The 24,578-nt window shown below is 35.2% G+C and overlaps 2 protein-coding genes across 8 annotated transcripts in view; one reads left to right on the forward strand and one right to left on the reverse strand.

Moving 5' to 3' along the window:
* Positions 1-1,147: 1,147 nt before the first annotated feature.
* On the reverse strand, positions 1,148-7,399 carry LOC135690147 (meckelin). The gene is made up of 3 exons (XM_065207626.2): positions 5,268-7,399; positions 3,589-4,624; positions 1,148-2,981 (listed from the first exon to the last, which is right to left on the reverse strand). The coding sequence occupies exons 1-3, from the start codon at positions 6,846-6,848 to the stop codon at positions 2,563-2,565; spliced, it is 3,036 nt and encodes a 1,011-aa protein (XP_065063698.2). The 5' UTR covers positions 6,849-7,399; the 3' UTR covers positions 1,148-2,562.
* LOC135690146 (DNA-directed RNA polymerase III subunit RPC1) overlaps positions 6,838-24,578 on the forward strand; it is a 61,603-nt gene continuing 43,862 nt past the window's right edge. For all 7 annotated transcript variants that reach the window (XR_010516582.2, XR_010516583.2, XR_010516586.2 and 4 more), the window contains exons 1-19: positions 6,838-6,919; positions 7,438-7,619; positions 10,787-10,922; positions 11,216-11,365; positions 11,808-11,967; positions 12,984-13,138; positions 13,305-13,358; positions 13,983-14,104; positions 14,598-14,697; positions 14,858-14,935; positions 15,124-15,261; positions 16,462-16,509; positions 17,258-17,361; positions 20,033-20,078; positions 20,251-20,346; positions 21,103-21,243; positions 22,082-22,151; positions 22,924-23,051; positions 24,051-24,186. Coding sequence is in view for 2 of the 7 variants with exons in the window: in XM_065207624.2 (XP_065063696.2) it covers positions 7,576-7,619; positions 10,787-10,922; positions 11,216-11,365; positions 11,808-11,967; positions 12,984-13,138; positions 13,305-13,358; positions 13,983-14,104; positions 14,598-14,697; positions 14,858-14,935; positions 15,124-15,261; positions 16,462-16,509; positions 17,258-17,361; positions 20,033-20,078; positions 20,251-20,346; positions 21,103-21,243; positions 22,082-22,151; positions 22,924-23,051; positions 24,051-24,186 (1,906 nt within the window). In the remaining 5 variants the exon portion in view is untranslated. The remainder of the gene's footprint in view (positions 6,920-7,437; positions 7,620-10,786; positions 10,923-11,215; positions 11,366-11,807; positions 11,968-12,983; positions 13,139-13,304; positions 13,359-13,982; positions 14,105-14,597; positions 14,698-14,857; positions 14,936-15,123; positions 15,262-16,461; positions 16,510-17,257; positions 17,362-20,032; positions 20,079-20,250; positions 20,347-21,102; positions 21,244-22,081; positions 22,152-22,923; positions 23,052-24,050; positions 24,187-24,578) is intronic.

Genomic DNA, 24,578 nt, shown 5'->3' on the forward strand with positions numbered 1-24,578 from the left:
CAAACCGATGATCAGCTTTTCTGTGACATTTGTAACATAGCGTACTCATTCTTCGTACACAAAAGCCCTATGATAAAATCATATGATGATGGGCAATCTTCTAAAACGTATGAAAGCAATATTTCCATGCAGCCTTTCTAAATACAGTAGCCATAAAAACTTTTCTAATCACAGTAGTCTAAATATAGTAGCTATAAACGATTCTAAATTCATTGGAATGATTGCTTACAATTTTTCCCAAAAAATTGTTTAATTACAGGGTGACTGGAAAGTAAAAAACACGACATCATTTTGTTATTTCTTCCGTTAATGCTTTCGATCATTTTTTGTAGACAATTTTATCATTACATATTTGAAAGTGTTTATTATCATTTCTGTCACAGCTGTATAGCTTGTTTTAGTTCAAATATAATTGTATAATAAAAAGTGCTGTTTTGGTTAATCCGAACAAGTATGACAATTCTGCGGACATGTGGCCAGGAAAAATTGGCAAAGAAAGTAACCGAATGGACACCACTCCACTCACAAGGAAAAGGAGAAAAGGCAGGCCAAAGCGAAGATGGCGTGATGACCTATAGAGCATCGTTGGCGTCACGTAGATGAGAGAGGCACAAGATCGACAGAAGTGGAAGATTCTGTGGAGGCCATCGGCCTGCAGTGATCTGGATGGCTGAAGATGATGATAATGACGACAATCCTGGTTTGTTTACTACATTAAGTACTTACATTCAATTTCCTTACATTCAGTCACATTCAAACGATTAAAACATTTTGAAGCAACTCTAACACATCCATGCACAACCTCTTACAGACTATTACAGCCTAACGTTAAGTACGTCTTTTTAACTTTTACTAAAAGGTGGTGTCTCTTCAGTAGCCTTTTTTATTGCCGTCATTTGATAATGAAATATGCTTATAAGACCATCCTTTGAAATCGCAATGTAATCCAAAAACAACGCCATGAATTTTGAAGTGGGGCTGCCTCAGAGTAGGAAAGGAAAATAATATTGTGCAGTCACCTAACATATCCTTAGAAACTACACCTCCTCTTTGAAATATAAACCTTTAATTCGAAAAAAGACTTTGCCCACATTATGTAACCGAATTACCCTGCAAAGGAGAATGCTGCACATTGAAACAACGTAACTTTGTGATATTGTCAAGTTTTAAGTGTATGAGAAACATAAAGTTTAAACAAAATCAACAAAGAACGATGCAAACAAAATTAAGATACCAAAAAGTTGCCTTGACGTAAACACATAGAGAAGGTGCTGATGCAAACTAGAATAACTTATTTACAACGAGAATAACGAGCCAACTAAAAACACTACCAAAGGAAGCCATCTTAAACATAGCAAGAACGTCTCTGTATTTTCGTAACACTGATATAATTCATTAGAATTCAGGTCAGGACCCAAGCTTTGAGTTCGTATATAACAATAAACTCCTTTGTAGTCCGAATTCACGGAGCCGCAGTTCAGTATTTTTAACAAGGGGCGAACATAGTGTAAATATTGGGATAATTCTGTTAATCTTAACCGCCAATAACGTGAATTGAACCCCCCATATTTCGAATAACGTATCTTAGACTCCATTTGAAACTTCCCCAATGCCCGCAGACCCTTAATTACTAGAAACTCGAACTGATTTTCATTGCCCTTGAACCTAAATCTTTCTGGTCCTCGATAAATCGAGCAATCGTTAATTTGAACAAATTTTTCTCGTTCTCTGGGAGGTTCGAGTCATCAGGAATAACAGCATTGTGGTATTCACTTCATACAGTTACAAGTTATCTCTTTAAAAATAGATATAAATCCTGAAGCTTGCTCACGATTCTTGAAATAAATGCATTGTAAAACTTTCTCATTATTACATCTCTGTATCAAGTAACTGTTGCATTCGTGCAGATCCTGGTAACCGGTAGAACAATTTAACCAAATATAGAAGACGACTAACCTAAATGGTGCATTTTAAGAATAATTTAGATAACATATGATGCAACCGTCGTGTACATACAGATTACAAGGCCAAGTGTACTTTGAATGTCGTATTCTTTGAGTGTATCTTAAATATACAAGTTTGATGAATTCATTGGCAGGTTGGTATGTGGTCGAAAAGATCAAAGGCCCCATAAACACTTTACTTATAAGAAAAAACATAAACACTGTTTTAAAAGTGTACATTTTCAAAACCCTTCGTATTTATCAAATTGCTTTCGTCCACACTGATAAGGCAGTTTATTTGTTTCCCCCTTAAACAGATTTTCAACGCCTCATTTCCAAAATGGCTCTTCTTCTCTCGATTTGCCTTTGACACAAATCCGGATTCAAATGTATATTTTCTTATGAAACACACAAGAGAGGAAGGGACCTAGACATTCCAATTCATCCCTTTGACCTTATATCTCAAAAAATCACCAAGAATTCCCCTTCATTGCAGCTTTAGCACCGGGCTTCTTTCAGAAATGTTAGGATGATAGAATGTTCCTCTTACGTTCCGCTAAACCCTTGATTCGATCATGCTTGAGTTCTTTATCGAGTTCTAACACATTGATACGGAGCTTTAAATCAAGAACCTTTCATGAACAAGAGTCTTTCTTGCAAGGTTCTTTTTGCCAAAACTGTCTCTGGCTGTTGCAATCAAAATGTCAACAAAGTAGGTGAGCACTGCCGCAAGAATATAGTTTGATGCTGCCATATCAATAAGGGCGAAGAAGAGGATGTCAAACAGCAACAGACTCCATTCGACGCCATACAACAAATTACTGGTGAATGATCTTCCGCTGTCTTTGTAGAAAAAGGCTTTGTCCAACGGCGCTTGCAGCTCCATGTCCAATAATTTCTCTAGCATAAGTTTATCCTTGACTACGTAATCAAGCTCTGTGGTTGAGTGCTCAATGAAACTTGTTAAAAACTTGTTCATCGTGCTGTATGCAACGACACTGCGCTCCAGAGTGGCAGACAGCTTTGGCTCGTTGCCTCCTAAAGCAAAACATAAACATAGATAATTAAAACAAATCATGTAAGTTAGATATTAGCCTTTTGTGAAGGAGATCATAATTCTTCCTGTAAAACAAACTTTCATTAATGCAGAAATGATTCAACCCCTTTCAGAATAAGACTCAAAACTTGAAACCATGCAGTGAAATATCTTGATCTTAATTCTACGAATGTCGCTCCCCCAAAAACTTTTTAGCTCCTAATACTTGATATGCTCCACGGTCTTAGCTGCATGAAATGAAAGACAATTGGTACAAAGGTTAGGGTAACAGAACAGAACCGAAACGCTGTACACCTTGTCAAGAAAAATATCATCAATTTAAATCTGGTCACTGTGTCCAAGTGACTTTTCTATATATAACCTTGTCACTTGGAAAACACCGAAAAGACGGCCTTGACAAATTTATCTTTGTTTATTAAGCTTCTTATCAGCATCGTAACATTGAAACTATCGATTGATGCAATTTAATGCTAAAATCATAAATGGAGAACACTGTCTAAAACTGCTTGATGCACTGGCACATTGAATTAATGCATTGAGAAACAATTCAACTTTTCAGAAATGACTTGATGGGTATAGCTTATTTACCTGCTCCAGAACGACCCATTGGCGGCATGGGATTCCTTCCCATCTGTCTTTGTTGCTGGTTCATTCCTAAAACGTCCGTTATCTTTTCATATTGTGTTCGAAATTTAGTGGGTAGAAGAACTTCAAAGGTTTGGCAATCGGATTCTGACTCGAGCCCACGTTTGTCGCATAGATCATCTTCTTCTCGTTTGAAATTCTCGTAAAGCTCTCTCAAACTCGCATCAGCTCGCCCGTGCACCGATCTGCCGTGAATGTAATAACCATAATTGCTGTGTGTTAAAAGAATAATACTTATGTTGCTGATTGAGCAGAAATCGACAAAGTCTTCTATGGCATCAGCAATGAAATGCTCGTAAACCATGCCGAAAAACAGCCACTGCCCAACCGCAACACATACAAACATGATTGATGTAACAGCAAAGCGAAAAACGAAACTGATTTCACCGACGTAATCTACAGCTTCGTTCACCGAGAAACGACTGACAGGGTCGACTGTCGTAAGATGCTCGAAACCAATTACCTTAAGTCCAAACAAAACCAGTAGAATTTGCAAGGTGGGATTGATTCTTTTCATGGTTTGAATTTCCCGCCACTCGTTTGCGACAAACAACGTGCGTATTATGCTCACTGGCGAGTCAGCATCGCTTTGGGCTTGCCCGGGGTTTACAATACGACCACGTGGTCGCTCCCAGTCAATAAAAAATACATCGACGAATATCTGAGAAAAAAGAATGTAAAGTACATCAATGAGCTTGAAAACAAATCCTGTTATAAGAAGGCCTCGAAGGAAAGTTTCTTGGCTTGCAGACGGGAGCACACGGTAGACTATAGTTTGTTGCTTGAAAAACAAGAGCCACTGAAGGCACGTGCAAGCAACGACAGCAAAAAACACCAAGGAAAGCGCACTGAATGAGAATATGACAAAGTGAATTAGACTGCTTCCATCCAAATATAACTTGTCGTTTCGCCTTCTCCAGCTAGCAGTCCGTATCATTGCAAATATAACAGCTAAAGCTGACAGGACACCAACAGCAATCTATAGAAAAAGATAAAGACTTTTTCAGTTCTGAAATCTCAAAACCCTAAGACCATAAGTAGTTGAGGGAATGTAAAGAAGGTTCTAAGTTGCTACACCAAGTTTCATGCTGAATGCATTCATCAAGGAACTGTTAAAATTACTCTCTCTTTACGTATAATTGTACTTAGTTGTTATGATCAAGTACCTAAGACCTTATACTGATCAAGGCTTCTGGGGTATGAATTTCACTATGATAATTAAACAAAATGAAATATTTAATTTAATTACCTATAATTGTGTATTACAAATAACTTTCAGATTATGACCATGCACTTTCAGATTTATTGGAGAGCTTATTAACAAAAATAGATTCTTTACAACATCAAAATTAGAATACCATTTTAATAAATAATCATTTCCTTTGGAGTCAAATCACAGTGATAAATTTGCACTGATCCTACCCTAACCTTAGACTCAATTTTAACCAAGCTCTAGCTAAACCTAACCCTAACTTAAAGAAGCATATTGTTGGAGAATCAAGAATGGTTTTGCATTTGGCATGTATTCATGCTTCAGTATATTTTATGTCAATTGATCCCCGCAATAAAAGCCAGAAAAAAACTTGCTCTTTGAAACAAAGCAAAACATTACAACTTCTTACCTTGACATTTTCTGTAATTTTAGAAGTTGACATCTCATAAGAAGTTGAAAACGAAAGTTCCACTGAGCTTGATGATGGACTGGTGATGCCATATTTGATTTTCAGATATGGTGGATGGATTTGACCATCAGAGTTTCTTAGAGAGATCACAAGTTGAACACTTTGTGCATATCTGATTGCTGTTGCAGGCTCATTTTGCTTAGTTGATGCACCAAGATTATCAACAAGGAAGAATCTGCGTGTCATGAACCATTGGCTTTTATCACTTCCAGAGTTTACATTTGAGCCTTTGTACTTAAAATTCTCAATCAAAAGTGGCACAGGATACAATTGATCTCCAACATAGTAATATAAATCATAAAACAGCATTCTTTCAGCTACAAGCTTTGAAACCATAACAGAGCAAGAAATCTTGTAAGTTGTCAAAAATGAAAAAGCTGCTACCTTTTTAGATTCCCTTTCTGGACACAATGTAAAAATGCTAGTGTCATTCATAATGCCAACAAAGGAACCATTTGGCGTATACATTGCCACAGCAAACCTGAGTATGTTTCCTTTCTTATATTTAATACTGATATCAGTTTTTGAAAGCACAATATTTCCCTTGTCCGAATAATACAACCATGGCATGAATTCTCTCCAGTTGCTGACACCATTGACAACACTGGTGGAAGCAATATCACATCTAGCAGCACTAGTTACTCCAGTGTTTATTTTCAAGAACTCCTCACAAGCATCAGTGTTTACACTGGTCACCTCATAGTTGTCTCTGTAATAATCAAGCATTACACAAAGATTGCCCAGAAGCTGGCAGGCTGTGAAGTTATGGTTTTGACAACACAGAATTGCTGCAGCAATTAGATTATCCTTGAAAAATGCAGAAACAACTGATTGTCCACCGTAGCTAACTGTGTAGGTCTGAGGTGAATCTAAGATATCAAAGGTCTCTATAGTAGTTGTCTGAAAGCAGACACCCCCAAAGCTTTTCTCACTTGCAGGACAATTGCATGAGGAGCCTGTTGCAGCTGTGATCTCTAGAACATTTTGGTGACATCTTTGGCAGCGTGTTTTGTCAGCAGATGGCTGGCTGTCATATTCACATCTAATGCATCTTCTTCTATTGTCAGGAAATTTTTTGCCATTTCTTTCTCTATCAAATATAGCAGTACTAGAATTTGCATTGCATGTGCTGCACAGACCACTTACCCCAAGGGGACACTTAACACATGACCACTTGTCAAGAGATGTCACTTCAGTAGTTGCACAAGCTTGACACCTGACGTTAAAGTCTCCACCACCTCCATTTTTGACAAAGTAATATCCATTATTACATTCACAACTCAAGCCATCTGCACTACGGTTCGTATTTAGAGGACAGCTCTTACATCGCAGACTTGGAAACTGGAAAAATTCCCCTACACTGCAGCGTGAAGGATCAGAATATGGAATCGTCGTGCACCAGACATATGAAAAACTGCAAACTAAGATAAACACAGGAACGAAAAATACTTTTTGAAACATTTTGAGCGGCAAAATTGTTTGTATCTCCAGACAACAGCAGTGCAATTCAGTATCCACCATCAATACGAGGTTTTCTCTTTTCGAGGCACAGGCCTAGGCATCATGCAGCATGGAGAATTTTAAAACGGATGGTTTGTTTTCATTTGTTTTATATTAAATATAGAATATTTATTGTTAAAATCAATCCAATGTAAGAAGAACAAGATTATTACGACTTGAAATTTTAGGGTAGGTTTGCGATCAGATTTTGCTGCTTGTCATAACATAAGACTAAGAGATCGTTAAAAACTGCATATTCTGATGCCAATCCAGACTGGAAACTTTGTCTCTTGCACGGACAAGTTTTCGTTGGAAATTTGAGTCTGCGCGCCTGAAATCACACACTTTTGATAAATTTTTATCGGTATTACTATAAAATTTAATCATATGTAAATGTGAAAGGGACTTAACGCGGCGCGGCCAATATGCAAAAAGTGCACGGATGGAAAATTTGAGTGTGCGGCATATTCTAAAAAATTATATCATCATTTTTTCAAAGCTCATTTTTTCTGCCTATTACCGAATGCTCCTATTTTACCATTTGTCTATTTTCCGTTACTCCAGACCACAATGAATTTTGACGTGAAAATTGTTTCTCCTCTGCTTCTAGAGTTAAGCTTCTGGTACGTAAATGAGTCATGAAGGTACATATATATTTGATTAGCGGCTGACATACTCCTGCAACATTCGTCAACATTCGAATTTGATCGAGATAATTCAACAAAGTAGGTAAAGATTTTTTGCAAAGATGGTGAAAGAACAGTTCAAGGAAACTGCAGTCGACAAGAAAATGTAAGCATTATTGAATTAGGGTCATTCCATTTCAAAGTGGGACAAATTTCTTCATTTTGTAACCCAAAGTCTCAGAAATTGCTCATTTTTTGTGGAAAAGTGGATAACCATGAGATAAACACATATACAAAATTTTACTTTAAAATCTTTTGTTGTTCTAAAAATAGAGCATTTTGAAATTTTGCTGATTCTCAGCATTTTTTCCAATGTCCGCCATTTTGAATTTAACCCAGAGGTTAAATATACTAAATAAATGCCTCTACTTAGCATCTTGATGTCAAAATCATGTTTTTGACTGATTTATGTATCAGGATTTCAAAAAAAGTTAGAAAAAATTTGTGAGACACACCCACAGTCTGTAATTAACTAATTAATGAGGAGCAGTTGTTGTCATAGCAACGAGTTGTCAAGATGTTATTCAAATTTTTGTCATGTTGCACACCTGTGATAAATTTCAAATTTTCCAAGCACGAAGCTACAGTCATAAGTAACTCTTTTACAAAGAATTAGCAGGGTTATATTTGTCTTTACAAAAATACAGCCCTAGAAATGCTAGGTACTGTAAATGCCTCTTTCGTCTTCTTCACCTTGTTAAAAATTAGCAAATTGCTAGCTGAAATAATTTTAAAAAATATGTAAAAGCAGGAACTGATCTCTTGACGATCTTTGTGTGTTGCAATTTATCAGCATACTGCTAGAATAATGCATATAAATCAGTTTGGGACATGGGTGTGGACATGGGTGTTGGCTAAGGGTGTGGAATGTATGCTGAAAGGTTGTAAGGGGCTTGAGGGCTGTAAAACTTATATTGGTTGGGAGCTGAGGCCTGTTCTCTGTAACAATTTATATGGTCATCATATAAAAAAGTCATGATACACCTTAAATATAATTAGCAACTTTAGCAACATCTCTGTCACAGAGGTAATATTGTCTGCCGGACAATGTTGATGTTCTTGGTGCTTCAACCATCATGACAACATTCTCTATAGGTACCCAGCATATGTCTTCTCTTCTGGGCCATGCAAATGAACAGCTTGGTAAGTGTGGGTGCAAGAAATTGACTTTTGCATCTTTGCTTTCAGTGTCTAATTCACCAAAAAGCCCAAGCCAAAGAAAGTCATCATACGAACAGACCAAAAAACATCCAACACGGAGCTTTTCTTTGATTTTTTCATCTTTGGTTGGCTCTCCAGTAAGACTGAACTCTGCTTCAAAGTTGGTATCAACTGATGTTTGTTTCACACCAACTTTTCATTGTGATAAAGGGATAAATTGATGGAAGCTTCTTGTTCCTGGGACGGTCCTAGCTTTTGCAAAGCGGGTTTCCATGCGTCTTCTCGTCTGTGATATCTCAATTTGTGAGATGAAGAAAAATTGAATGCCAGAGATAAAATTTGAGCAAAATTCCATCATATGGGTTGCAGACAAAATTTGATTAACTGGGGGGCTTTGTAAACTGGCTTTTGCCGTGAGGCGCTTGACTGTCCCAATGAAAAGTTGGTGTGAAACAAACATCAGTTGATACCAACTTTGAAGCAGAGTTCAGTCTTACTGGAGAGCCAACCAAAGATGAAAAAATCAAAGAAAAGCTCCGTGTTGGATGTTTTTTGGTCTGTTCGTATGATGACTTTCTTTGGCTTGGGCTTTTTGGTGAATTAGACACTGAAAGCAAAGATGCAAAAGTCAATTTCTTGCACCCACACTTACCAAGCTGTTCATTTGCATGGCCCAGAAGAGAAGACATATGCTGGGTACCTATAGAGAATGTTGTCATGATGGTTGAAGCACCAAGAACATCAACATTGTCCGGCAGACAATATTACCTCTGTGACAGAGATGTTGCTAAAGTTGCTAATTATATTTAAGGTGTATCATGACTTTTTTATATGATGACCATATAAATTGTTACAGAGAACAGGCCTCAGCTCCCAACCAATATAAGTTTTACAGCCCTCAAGCCCCTTACAACCTTTCAGCATACATTCCACACCCTTAGCCAACACCCATGTCCACACCCATGTCCCAAACTGATTTATATGCATTATTCTAGCAGTATGCTGATAAATTGCAACACACAAAGATCGTCAAGAGATCAGTTCCTGCTTTTACATATTTTTTAAAATTATTTCAGCTAGCAATTTGCTAATTTTTAACAAGGTGAAGAAGACGAAAGAGGCATTTACAGTACCTAGCATTTCTAGGGCTGTATTTTTGTAAAGACAAATATAACCCTGCTAATTCTTTGTAAAAGAGTTACTTATGACTGTAGCTTCGTGCTTGGAAAATTTGAAATTTATCACAGGTGTGCAACATGACAAAAATTTGAATAACATCTTGACAACTCGTTGCTATGACAACAACTGCTCCTCATTAATTAGTTAATTACAGACTGTGGGTGTGTCTCACAAATTTTTTCTAACTTTTTTTGAAATCCTGATACATAAATCAGTCAAAAACATGATTTTGACATCAAGATGCTAAGTAGAGGCATTTATTTAGTATATTTAACCTCTGGGTTAAATTCAAAATGGCGGACATTGGAAAAAATGCTGAGAATCAGCAAAATTTCAAAATGCTCTATTTTTAGAACAACAAAAGATTTTAAAGTAAAATTTTGTATATGTGTTTATCTTATCATTATCCACTTCTTCACAAAAAATGAGCAATTTCTGAGACTTTGGGTTACATGCCTGTCCTCCTTTGATATGGAATGACCCATTACTAAAATTACTTTGCTCATTTCAACAGCCATGATTCCCCATTCTGCTTGGAATATTAGATGGTAAATTTCCTCAATATTGTGAAAGTTACCTCTCTGTAGAGTGTCATGCATTACTATTGCAAATGGCCAAGTAAAACTGCCCGCTTATCTGCATAAGTCACAGATAATTGCTGTTAAAAACTGTACAGATTTGTTTTGGATCTCATTTGAACTTAGTTTAAACAATTACAACTTAAAGGTACCAGGCTTGAAAACTTGCATATACTCACAGCTTTCAGACTGAAATTTTTGTTGCATGCTAAGAATATGGCAAAGAGCATTACAATACAGTTGGGTAGCACCCTTTGGGAAAAAATACATGGTACTTTGTGAGCAAAGTTGTAATGCAATGCTTCTTTTTTCTTAGCTTTGATTGTAAAGATACATACTTTTTTCTTCTTCTCAGAGGATGTATACATTTTGGAATAATGTCACCAGATCAAATGCAAAAGCAGGCCAGTGTCCACTGTGTTGCAAAAAATTTATACAACCAGGATGTCAATAGAACACCTTTGTCTTTTGGTGTACTAGACAAAAAACTGGTATGTCTGACTTGAAATGATATAAATAGATTTTTAAAACAGATGGGAGATATATTTTGCTATTTGTAAAAATTGTTAAATGTATATCTTCCATGCAAGGTTACTAATGAGTAGGTGCAATTTCACTAAATTACTGTGTTTTCATTGTAAATATATAAATACCTTGTTACTTTCTTTGTTCCCAAGACGGTGATCATATTGATGAAACTCAAAACCGAAAAATAATGAAAAGCTGTGATTCATAATTTTTCATATTTTTCTAGAATGCCATCTAATCAAAATTCAAATTTTAGGGTACCAGTACAAAAAGCAACCAATGTGATACATGTGGCAAAGGGCTGGCTGAATGTGTTGGACACTATGGCTATATAGACCTGCAGCTCCCTGTATTCCATACTGGATATTTTAAGTTGACCATCAGCATTCTTCAAATGATATGCAAGGTGTGTAATTCCTATCTTTAAAAACCCTTGCATTTATATTCATGTAGCTTATCAGATTGTTAATGTAGCCTTATTGTATTATCAAATAAGTATGCTATAAGAAGGTAAAGTTATTGACAAGCCAAATGTTTCTTCCAACACTTATGGTATCTGATTTTTTTGTCAATTGGTATGTCTTAGATACTAGTAATAAGGCAATTTAAGTAAAAATGCAAAATGAAAGATCCGAAAATTATTACTTATAGGACATCTGTCTCAAACTACATTTCTTTATTATCAGAATAATTGCCCAAGTAGATGCCAAGCATACTAGATAAATGTTTTATCCTCTGTTACCATCTTTGTTGCAACTTTTTGACAGAGAATCTTAGAGTACTTGATCTCAGGAAAAGTAGAAAAATTATATGACACAGTTATGCAAAACATTCCTTGCATTTTACAGAATTGTAGCAAAATATTGCTTCTTGATGAGCAAAAGAAAAATTTTGCAACTGCCCTTCAAAAGCCTGGTATATCATCATTGCAAAAGAAGGGGATTTGGAAGAAAATTCAAGAAAAGTGCAAAAAGACTCCTAGATGTCATAACTGTGCTGAAGTTAATGGTTTGTGCAAAAATTTCTGGATTTTTCTTAATAAGAATTTTACAGAGCTTTTAGGTTTAGAATAAAGAGAGTTGGTTATTTTTTAGGTTATGCATTGCATGTATTTTCAGGAATTAAAAACTTTTGCTCCAATTCTAGACCCACAAAGTAGCCTGAGCACCCCCTATCCTAAAAATATATGAGAAAATTAATGCTTACGGAAACATTTTATTGACAAAGATTTACCGTGGAGGGAACATTTCAAGCAGTGAAATTTTTTGAAAGTATTGAAGTGACAGTATTGTTGATAACTGCCTTTTATGGTGCTTTTAGTGACTCCAAGCCAAAAGGTATTGACGATGAGATTTGAAATTTGCGTACGTTAAATTTGCTGCATGTATGCAGTTTTCTGCCTGCATATGACACACACCACATCATATCTCCTCCGAAAAAGCTATTGTGAGAATAAGGCAATGTTGCTCAACTTTTGGAAGCAATAACTTTCAACATTTTGAAGAACTAACTATAAAGTCCTATAAAGGTGAAAAACAACAGTCAAATGTCTGACTCATGCATGTGCCATATCGCTCGCATTATTTGCCAATGCGTGTGCATGTGATTGCACACACTAAATGACAAAGACTGTAGTATGCTCATCTGAAAGACAAGCTTTGAAAAAGATGAAAAAATTTATGTCAGAACTATGCAATTGGTCACAAATTTATAATAGGTGTATATTTACAAAATCAATATACTATTCTTGATAAACAGTTATGTCATATGACATCTTCAAACATATATAATCAAACCTGCTGCCGTATTAAATTATCTCAATAAGATTATCTTTTCTATATTTGGATTCTTTTCTGACATTTATGAAAAAAACATTTTATATGTTTGCAGTGTATAGTAATTGAGGGATTTTGGTATAAAACAACTGAGCAGATGAGCAATAAAATATCATTATCATTCAATGATTGTTTTTTTCACATAATTTTTTAAACTAACAGCAATATTTTTGTGATCCATTTTGGCAGGGACTGTAAAGAAGATTGGACTACTCAAAATTATACATGAAAAATACAAAACATCAAGAAAGGTTGTTGATTCTTCAGTCACAGACTTCCAGGCATCATTTGAGGAAGCCATTTCACACAATAAGGAAATAGCACCTTTAGCCAATAAAGCTCAGGTATTTTGTTTTGCAAACACTTTTTTCAAAAGCTATATTTTATAAAATAATTGTAAATAGCTTCATATTTTTTTTTGCTGGATTGGAAATTTCTTAATTTTTTTATATTTCTTTTATTTCTAGCTTTTAAGGTTTGCTCATCATAAACTATTGATTTTTCTTTTAGGTCATTTTGAACCCATTGACTGTGCAAACTTTGTTCCAGTCTATTCCAGATGAGGTGATTGCACATTGACAACTTTGAAATTATTGAACATCTTCAGTATATATTAAAAATGGTCATGGAAAATTATCTTTCACTCACAGAAATGAGTTTTGTACCAATGTAATTATCTCTATTGAAAGAGCATTTTTGCAAATAGAGGCCATTTCAGTGAATTTAACGAGAGGTGTTGCTTACTCTTGGTGCATTAGATTTTTTCTGCTGTTTGTTCAAAAGAATATTTTTTTCTATCACAATTATAAGAATCTAAGCAATGTATCTGTTTTGTTGTGGGCAGATCAACACTTTAAACTGAATGGCTTGAGTTGCTTTAAAGAAGCGGGCAACCTTAAAATATTGTTTGATTAAATTATAAAGTCTTTGTGAATTTCTGTCATTTCATTTCTATTCCATTATGTTTTCATTATCTTGTAATTGTAATTTCAATATTTTTGTATTTTAAGGTACCATAATGGTTTTTGTAAAAATTTGGTTAAATTAGATAGAGAGAAAATTCAGGTGAATTGGTGATAGTTAATAATGACATAAAAAAATTTGTAACCCATTTGTTAATGTCTAAGTGGAAAAAAATTTCTAAAGAAACCTTACATCATAATCTTTTTTCTCTTTCTTTCTTGAAAGGACTGTCTGTTGCTTGGAATGTCGCCTGAAGTCGGCAGGCCAGAGAATTTGATACTGACCAGGATTCTTGTCCCGCCATCTTGTATTAGGCCATCAGTTATTTCTGATTTGCAGGCCGGAAGGTAAATTGTAATGAAAAATTTTATATGATTTTGTTTGTTTTGCCAAATGAAGAAAGGTAACTCTTTTTCTTTTTAAATTATTATTGTGGCATTTGCTCAAAGCATTTATTAACAAGAGTGCAGTGCTAAAGAAAGCATTAGGTGGTCCCTCGAAAAAGTTCTCAAGAAATAGTGACAAAAAAGCCGTTGATTTTGGCATTAACAAAAGGAACTCAGACCCCATGGAGTTCCCTGGCTCTACACCCCTTTCCATTAATTTTTATATTCAAGTAAGACAATATTTGCTTCATATTATGTTCAACCCACAATAACACATTTGTGCGTGTAAACAACTTAATCGACCACAAGGTTAGTGTCACCATTCTCCTATACTGCTCTAGATTATATTCTGTTGAGATCTTTGCTGTCAAATTTATCGTTAATCATATTTTTGATAGATGTATAAAGCTGTATGTGTTTATGATGATGTCTTTGATTATTTTTCATATTCTAGTAACGAGGATGATATCACTATGAAGTTAACAGAGATCATATTTTTAAACGATGTTATTCAAAAGCACAAATCAACTGGAGCCAAAGTTAACATGATAATGGTTTGTAGGCCTTTCATGATAATTTATTTTGCCGATGCAGTTTGATGCTGTAAACTAACAAACTATAATTGGAAAGACAAAAGCAATTTTACGTTATCGGGGGCTTTTAAGACCCTCTTTATCTCGTTTCTTACTAACTGAATATTATCTTGTTTTGCAGGAAGACTGGGATTTCCTCCAACTGCAGTGTGCTTTGTACATCAACAGCGAGTTGTCTGGCATTCCATTAAACATGCAGGTAATACGTTTTCGTATGCCTGCAACTTGTGTTGAATGTATTGACAAACAAATCCGTTTTTCGTCTTTAGCCTCAGATTTTGAAATACGTTTAGACTTCTTTAAGATACTGTCAAGTTCTCATTTTATATTGATTATTGATCCTTTCTTAATGATAGGATTAAATTGTTATTGTCATCGATGTTTTAGCCGAAGAAACCAATTCGTGGATTTTGCCAGAGACTCAAAGGAAAACAAGGAAGGTTTAGAGGGAATTTATCTGGAAAAAGGGTCGATTTTTCAGGAAGGACAGTCATTTCTCCTGACCCAAACCTTAGAATTGACCAAGTTAGTTTTATTGATTGTTTTTCTATTTTCATTTTGAATTGATGATATGAAATAAAAAGAATCGAAATCACAATTTTTGACATTATTTCTCAGGGAAAGTACAAACAAATGATTTGAAATCATTCTTCAGCATCTTTCGAGTCAATTTAGGACATTCTCAAAAACTATGTTATAAATTTTGAAAAATTGTAAGGCTATAACCTTGGAAAATGGCCTAAATTGTCATTTTTGAAAAGGCAGCCATTTACAGTTTTCAAGTTTACTTTGCAAAACTTAGTATCACGAAGAGCTCTCGTGTTTGTTTGTTTTTTGTTGATACTAATAAATCTAGGTTCATAGAGAAACTCTCTTGTTATTATTTCCCTTTAGCTACTATGCTTTTTTCGAGACGGTTTTTTTACGAATTTTAGTTTTTTGAATTTTTATAGAGACTTTTTGTTTGCTCCCTTGGGCAACTTTGAAAATGAATATCTTATTTTGTAAATAAATGTCACGTTTTTTAGATTTAATGAATGTCTTTTGAAGCAGCATTGCAAATGTCATGTTTTATATAATAAGTTGTAAAAGTGTGCTAATATGAGCAAATTAAAATCAAGTTTTGTGAATTATTAAAGATAGATAAGAAAAATCAGTTGGTAATATTACCTATGAATTTAAAACAATTATTTCAGTGCTACTTTGGGAAATTGAGCTTTCTCTGTAATAAGGTAGTGTCTGTTTCACGAGAAGATAAAGTGTAGTAGCGGAGTATCATTCCAGTTTTGACTGATGTTGGTGTTAGCATAGTCAGTTGAAGAGTTGTTCTCCTTTTTACTGACATGATATTAGATAATGTCAATATTTATGGTATTAGATAACGTCTGAATCTCTGATACTTGAAAATGCCAATATTTCTGATATCAGATAATCTTAATATTCCTGGTACTAGACAATGTCAATATTTCTGATTTTATATAATGTCAATATTTTTGATATTATATAATGTCAATATGTCTTATATTAGATAACCTCTGAATCTCTGATACTAGAAAATGCCGATATTTCTGATATCAGATAATTTCAATATTCCTGGTACTAGATAATGTCAATTTTTTGGATATTAGCTTATTTCAATATTTCTTATACTAGAAAATGTCGATATTTCTGAGATTAGATGATTTCAGTCTTTCTGATACTAGAAAATGTCGATATTTCTTTAAGGTTGCGGTGCCTGTTCATGTTGCCAAGGTGCTTACGTTTCCTGAGAAGGTAAGCAATCTATGAAGTTTTTATTTCAATTATTTTTACTCTAGTTTTTCCCAGAAATGTCTGATAGCCTAAAAGCTCTACCAGGCTTCTTCAAGTGGATTATAAATGTCTAACCATAATCCTAACCATAACCCTTACCTTAACCCTAACCTTAACCCTAACCATAATCCTAACCGTAACCCTAACCCTAACCCTAACCCTAACCCTAACCCTAACCCAAAAAAGTCTTTGATTATCTGACGTTTGGTACAAATGGGTATGTCAGAAGATAGTGTGGTTCAAGTATGGTGCAAACTGTTTCCGCTGTTTTCTGCATTTCTTTTGTTACCCTATATTCTAATCACGCAGTTCAAGTATGTCGTTACAAACCTTTTCTTGCTCCCTGAAGACATCCTGTCATTTATGAATGGACTCCCACTTGAAAGCGAAACTTGGATATCTAATCAATGGGAAAAGCTATTTTATTTCAATGTATGTTAACTGTATCTGTATGTTACTGATCAACAAGAAAGCTAGCCAGTGTCAATAAGACCTGTTCTAAATCTTTTTCTTGCTAAAGTATTCTTTCCCATCAAATTTGCGCAACAGGTTGTACTAAAGTTCAAATTTTTGATGCATCCTTAATTTTCATCTGTAAACTGGCCTTCCTGACTGTTAAAGATATACGAAATGTTTGATACTTTTAATAACAAGCATGCAATCTGATATTTTAAGAGTTGTTGTTTGACGGCTATCTGCTTTTTTGAAGGTCACAAAGGCAAACATAGCATTAATGAGAAAGCTGGTCATCAACGGTGCAGATACCCATCCAGGTGCAAATTTTGTTGATCAAAAAAAAGAAAATATTAAAAGGTTTGTTTAAAGTTTTTTTCTTTGAAGCTCCTGCATGGTTGACTTTTCTTCACTATTGTACAAGATAACGTACTTGTTTTGTGATAAACGCTAAAAGCACTGAAATCTATATAATTTCCTAGTTTTTAAAATTTTAAAAAGTTATATTTTACTTGGTACACTGCAATTACCAACACCTGGACCTGAACCGGGGGCACCCCACCCTCTAGCGACTTTGCTATGACCATTGAGCCAAATGAGAGTGGTGATGCTTCTCGGGATTGTTAACCAGATGGACACGGATTCCACCTCTTAACCATGAGACGGATTCCACTTCTTATCCGATGGGAGGCCAGAAAGCCAACTAACTTAAAGCAATCTTCAATCGTTTACTCCTAAAGGCTTTACAGCCAATCTGGAGCATTTAAAAATAAAATTAAAATTAACTAAGAAGTAAGATTAATACCATTTTCACCCAGCACTCCAATTAGTTGATTTCCACAAAAGTTGCATTTGATTGTTGGTTCAACAAGTTCAAGCAAACAATATAGGTAAGCAGGTTTGACTATTGTCAGAGTGGAAGCGGTGTTAACCATAAACAAGAGATAACAAAAGACTAACAAAAAGAGTGAAATTGTCTCTAATAAGTCTATACTAGGGTCCAGGTGTTGGTGGAGGCCACCTTCACCAACTGACGTGGGCGTAACCATTCTGTCACTGATGCTTTGAATTTGTCTTCTTTCACCCAATTCGGGGTTTTTGAAGGCAGGCTATTACAAGTCCGAACTGTTCTTACGAAGAATTGATTTTTGAAAGCTTCGGAGTGGGACATTGAATTGTTTGCTATTTGAGTAGATTTCTGGTCGAGGAAAAAACGATTTCTGGAAACGAGACGTTGAGCATGTTGTTTCGAATTTTATTGAAGACTTGAAGTTGATTGATGCAATGTTGATGTTGTAGTGGTAGCCAGTTCATGGATTTCATTTTCTGTGTCAACTGAGCGTCTGTGCCATAAGCATGATAATTTATTGTGAGCCTTGCAGCTCGTCTCTGGAAAGCTTCAATTTTGTCAATGCTCTTCTTTGTATGCGGACTCCAACATGCTGATGCGTAATTTAAGTGGGGACGGACAATTTAGGTGGGACGGACAATTTAGGTGGGGACGGACAATTTAGGTGGGGACGGACAATTTAGGTGGGGACGGACAATTTAGGTGGGGACGGACAATTTAGGTGGGGACGGACAATTTAGGTGGGGAAGGACAATTTAGGTGGGGAAGGACATTTTAGGCGGGGACGGACAACATATGCGGTCCCGAGGCTATTTAACAAAATCTGTAAGTTTATTTGGAGAACTTTCATATATCTTTAGCACAGGACTCTGTTTTGTAAAACTTGAAGAATGAAACTTTGTTATCACCTTATCATTTAAGTGAACGTGCTATCTGTGTTCTGATATTTTCTTCTTGAATGTCTTCAATGCAATGAATTCAAAGCGTTGCACGGTAAGTTAGAAGAACCAAATCAAAGGGCGTATTGCGATGGATGATGGAAATCTATAAACTTTGATTGAGATAAACGACAATCGATTATATATTTCAAGAGAAGACAGGCTGATGGCAATCGAGTTTCTCCCAGTTAATCTCTTTGAGCCTTAAAGATATTTCTGACCGCCTGTGATAATGCTAAATCGTGTTTTGGTCAAGTCAGCAGATCGCAATCGATTGGTTTTTAAGTTTTCGCAAGTAAATAAAGCGATTCTTTCAAAGCACCTGAAAAGATTCATTTGACTTCAGAATCCCTTTTTGCGCTTGACATTATTGCAATATCAGCTTCTTACACGCCAATTTTTAGGGTTGAATCATGTAATCAGTCGTAACTTTACTATCAATATCAGAAAAAATGAAAGTTTTAACTCTTGATTCTCAACCTATGCTCTGACACCGAGAGCAATGCTTGACAATTTTGGTACACTTGAAATATTCTGAACTACTACTTTCACGGCTAGCGATTCTAACCAACTTAATTCAACCCTGACCAGTAGTTCATCCTTGGAAATAATTTTCAAGGATAATGAATAATTGATTTGTATGAAATTTAGTCTGGAAAAGTGATACATCTTAGGTCATGGCTAGCTCTTCTCTCTGACTAATGGTTTTTTGCAACTAAAATCAAACAAGTTTTTTCCCCATAACGCAGTTAGCACTGGCAAAAAACTGAAAGATACCAGGCGGTTTCCTATCCTATTTGGCTTATCTTCGACTATAACTGGAAGTGACTAATTGAAATTTTGGTCAGCATCCGATGTTTCTTATTTTTTAAAATGTTAGAAATAGAACCTTGGTTGCTACGTGGATAGATGAACAGTCAATCATCAGCTTAGTTATCAAGCAGTTTATGTTACCTTTATATTATTATTTTCAAGTTATTTTATATACTTCAGCTCTCTAAAACATCACTATCAGTGAGTCTTTGTATCAGGGAATATTCAAAGCTTAACACAACTTAAGAAATTTCTGCTAAACTAGTAGAAATATGATACAAAGTTCTGTCGCTTTAAGCTATCGAGAGCTATGTAATTCGTTTTATTGATGGCTAATAACATCAAGAATATTTTGCTGCTGCAACGAATGTAATTAGCTCTGCTGTGGTCTAGGACTTATGTTTTACTTGCTACATTTTTATCATTATAGGTATCTTAAATATGGCAACCGAAGAGCAATTGCTCAAGAACTCAAGGTAAGAGCTGCTTTAAGACTTTGACCATGGTTGAGCTATTATCATCATTTCCAGAGATTTTCAATGTCATTTATCTGTTTGTAAACATCAATTCTCCCCCTTTAATCTCAATGATGTCTGACCTTAAAGCTTCCTTTGTATCAAAGTTTGACCTAATGTTGTTTATTTTCAGTTTGGTGACATAGTTGAGCGACATTTGATGGATGGTGATGTGGTTTTGTTCAACAGACAACCATCTTTGCATAAACTCAGTATTATGGCTCATTTTGTAAGCTAAAAGCTTTTTCACAAACAATTTTGAAAAATAAATTTTTAACTTTGATTGCCTTATCCATATTTGCTCTGGCAGCTTTTTTGTGTTAAAAACTATGCTGTTTTAGATTGCAAAGCTGAGCTGCATGCCGATGTATTTGCGAACGTAGTTTGTGTCATTATTCTAAGTTAAGCTTTTTATAAAGATTAAAAAACCCTCATAATTTTGAATAAAAATGCCTGATAGACATTCCATTGTTAATTATAAGCAACAATGATATTTCGTTTTGACCGAACAAACATATAAATAAAACATAATGAAGTGCTGAAGCTAGTCAGATAGAAATGCTGTCTGTTTATTCTTCGGCATTCACATCTGGACTAAAGCGAGTCTGTCAACTTCATTAGGCTTTGGATGGATTTGGGAGCCACATCTGGGTCATATCCTACATTTCAGTTTCAAGTTTCATCCCGTTTCACACTGAATCGAACATCGTTTCTAATGAATCGTTCATACCTACCTTTAGTGCATGTTTGTCGCCCCGACGATTTTCAATCTTTTGACAAGGTCCTAGAAAAAAAGTGTTTTTCCGTTATTATGTTTCATTAAAGTTAAAACACTGTCAACATCAACGCACTCTGTTGGTACAGATAGAATGTCTTCTACAACCCCAAAAATATAATTAACAGTTTTAGCTTTTCCCTTTTTACTTCATGCGTTTATCGTGTTTAGCAATACTGTTTTACAATGCTAGATGCATGTCTTTCACAGGCAAAAGTGATGCCTCATCGAACATTCCGCTTCAACGAATGTGTATGCACCCCTTATAATGCCGACTTCGATGGCGATGAAATGAATCTGCATTTACCTCAAACACAAGAGGCAAAAGCGGAAGCCCTTATGCTGATGGGGGTAATGCGTCTTTTCCTATAGTGCTTATCTTTTATTTTATGGAAATATCGCAGTGACGAGGACGTCACCTACATGAAAAGATTGGGATCGACAAAAATCAGGACATTTTTTAGTTTTGCCCTTCAGAATTCCGAAAACGTATTAACTTGACACTTGCTTGACACTGATCTGTTCTAAACACTTGCTAAACAATGTGTTTTATGAACATCGTTCTTTCTACGAAGGGCGTTTGTCTTTTCTCCTAAAGAAAATTCGATGCAATAACGTATTGTATATATCAGTTCATAAAGGAGGGAGAATATATTGTCAGAAGTTCTTGGCCTTATCTAACCTCGCAATAAAGTCAAAATTCAATTTTATTCTTTGACAATCTCCACGGCAAAACTTACATGTATCGTATGTTTAGTGGTATTAGTTTTTAAGTAAATCACAAAGTAGAAATGAACCATTCATAGAAATGAATAATTCTGGAAGAATAAAGTAATTTTGTTTAGTTTGCAACGCAATTCTCCAATTCCAACTGCCATTGAATTTTAGGCTGTCTAGATTATCTGTCCTTGAATGTCAAAGGCAAAATTGACCTACACTGTTTGCTATACCAAAGATAATGATTTGCTTTGCCAAGGGTATTAACTGTATTGGTCAGATTTCATTTGCATTGATTTTTTCCTACTTTTTTATGGTTTTTTACTTAGTCAATACATAGAAAGAAACATCACATTTTTCGATAGATGTAAATGCATTTGCATCCTGTTAAGTATTGTAGATGTCATTATTTTATATTATTATTTGTTGTATACGTTCTTTATAAACTCTCTAAATTTTATTCTCTATATAGGTAAAAGAAAATATTATAACTCCTCGCAATGGTGAACCCTTAATTGCAGCTACTCAAGACTTTATAACGGGTAATGAAGTTGTATTTACATCATACTTGCTTCGCCTTGTTTACATCCAACATTTTAATCTCTATTGTAATCAAATGAGAACATAGATGTGTTAGATGAGAACTATCACATTCCAACACCCGAATGATTTTAGAGTGCTAAAATGCTCAAGAAACACGAATCAGGTCCTCGCTCTTACTATAGCTTTAGCAAGCTTTATTCCCATGTCGTGACATCTTTCTAACTTAACATCCTTGGTCTCGACCTCGGTTTTGGTTTTGACACCATACATGATAGTGAGGTTAAAGTGATGAAGTCATAACAGTCAATTTCAAGCCTTTTAATTTTGATCACGTGAGCAGAATAACACAGCAAAATATCTCTCAATCAGTCAATGCTTTTACAGATTTCCTGAGATATGGCCAATAGAAGGTTTAAAGTTTGCTAACGGATTACTGTTATTCTGACCTGGTTCATAAAGTTACGAACCAAGACCTAATTACAGCGGTTTGAAGATGAGAAGCCTTTGCTACTGTGGCCATATCTCAGGCGATCTGTAACAGATCTAAGTGACATAGCATAGGTAGAGGTATTTTATGATGTTCTTCAGGTTATAAGTTCAGAATCCAAAAAATTGGAAAATAGAATTTTTGTGACGTCATCTTTTTGTCATTCTAAACCAATTCGATCTTAATTACAAAAAATCAGATAAACTGCTCATCATGAACTATGTATTGCAAAACTGAAAGATCACCATTCACGTTAATACTTACAGATCATTACTTTCTTTTAGGTGGATATTTGGTCACGCAGAAAGACCTATTTTTTGACAGGGCGCAGTTTTGTCAGCTAGCATCTGTCATATTGGCTGGGAAGGACAATACAATCAGAGTCACATTACCACCCCCTGCTATCGTCAAGGTTTGTACTGTCGTTGCTGGGGTCCAGTTTCCTAATTTTAGTAGTAAGTTACTTATTCATCTACACATTCAATCGTTTCACATATATGAAAAGAAAAAAATATAATCTTAAGTAAGTCAATATCGAGTTGCAGTGACTTGGTAAGCTTTACTGGTGCTGGTGGGTCATTTTTCAAAGAAGTTGAAGTTTGTCTGAAATAGTGAATGCTTCAGATAAAGGGCAAAGATTTCCTATATCAATCCCTACATCAAAAGCAGGGGAAAAAAGAAATCAAAATAGTGGGTATCATCTCTACCAATGTTTAAAGTTGGAATTCTTGCTAACTCTAGCTTGCGAAACGCTCTCCTGCTTCAAGATATTTGCAAAACGTTCCTCTCTTTTAGCTTCTTTAGCTGTCGTTTGTAGTTGCATTTAATTTGTTATTTAGCTTTCCAAATCTGGTTAATTGTCTTTCGAAACCTGGCTAGTACTGATAAAATCAGGATTTCCAAAACAGACATATCGTAAATCCTCGAATTGACCCTCCCCCCTCAAAAAGCCCTCCCCTCGAATAAGCCCCCACTCTAAAACTACAAACTGTCAATAAGCCCCCCCCTCGAATAAACCCCCACTAGATATTCTCGAATTGGACCCCTCAATTTGACGGTTTTTGCCATCTGAGGTTGCCTATGGCGTTTTATTGAATTACCACGACAAATTCGTACTTTTGGTAGTAATTAATTAAATGTTCATAAAGAAATTCCTACTAAAATAGATAAGGTATTTTAATAATTTCTTCTTATTGTCTACAGTAATTTTATAAGCCCCCCTCGTGTAAGCCCCTCTCTCGAATAAGCCCCCATCCAAAAATGCCAAAAATTCGAGGATTTACAGTATCTGATTATGTATTTTGATGATTTTTGAAAAGGCAGCCTTTTCTTTTTTGATGTCTGAACCCCTTTAGTGCATTTCTTGGTTACTGTCAAACTTAAAGAAAATATTTGTTTTTATTTATCTTAGCCTGCACGTTTATGGACTGGCAAACAACTGTACAGCTTAACATTAAGGCCAAGTGAGGATTCTCCAGTGAAGATGAATCTTAGAACCAAAGGAAAGTCCTACAGTGGTAACGAAGAGCTTTGCGTTAATGACTCGTGTGAGTTTTCTTGTTAAATTTAGTCGAGAACAATAACCCTAAATTTTTTCACTGCAGTTCAAAATTTTGAGCACAGAGTGTGTAGTAGAAGGATGTTTAGACTTCCATACATACGAAGGTATAGTTACTTGATCTTTCAGCACTGCCAGTTTTTTCATAGTCAAAAGATTTTATAGACAGAATTCTCAATCATGAAAAAGAATTGGTACAATTTCCTAAAATCGCTCAATTTATATAAGATGAAAATATGGCAATCAAGGTTATTTGAAGCTGGTTAGGATTTGATAATATTAAGAAGAGCAAATGCGAATTTACTTGTTAACAGTTGCAGCTGAATTTGAAGAAAATGTTTCGAGAAACTTTTTATCAATTTATAATTCATTGTTACGCAA

Source organism: Rhopilema esculentum, chromosome 5 (genome assembly GCF_057945365.1).
Source record: "Rhopilema esculentum isolate cy_ngs chromosome 5, ASM5794536v1, whole genome shotgun sequence".
Taxonomy (NCBI): domain Eukaryota; kingdom Metazoa; phylum Cnidaria; class Scyphozoa; order Rhizostomeae; family Rhizostomatidae; genus Rhopilema; species Rhopilema esculentum.

Bases quoted from the DNA above. Each gene is read 5' to 3' on its own strand.
- LOC135690147 (XM_065207626.2), bottom strand. From the start codon at position 6,848: ATGGTGGATACTGAATTGCACTGCTGTTGTCTGGAGATACAAACAATT. The intron at 4,625-5,267 runs GTAAGAAGTTGT...CTTTTTCTATAG, and splicing joins AAATTACAGAAAATGTCAAG to ATTGCTGTTGGTGTCCTGTC. The intron at 2,982-3,588 runs GTAAATAAGCTA...GTTTTGCTTTAG, and splicing joins AATGGGTCGTTCTGGAGCAG to GAGGCAACGAGCCAAAGCTG.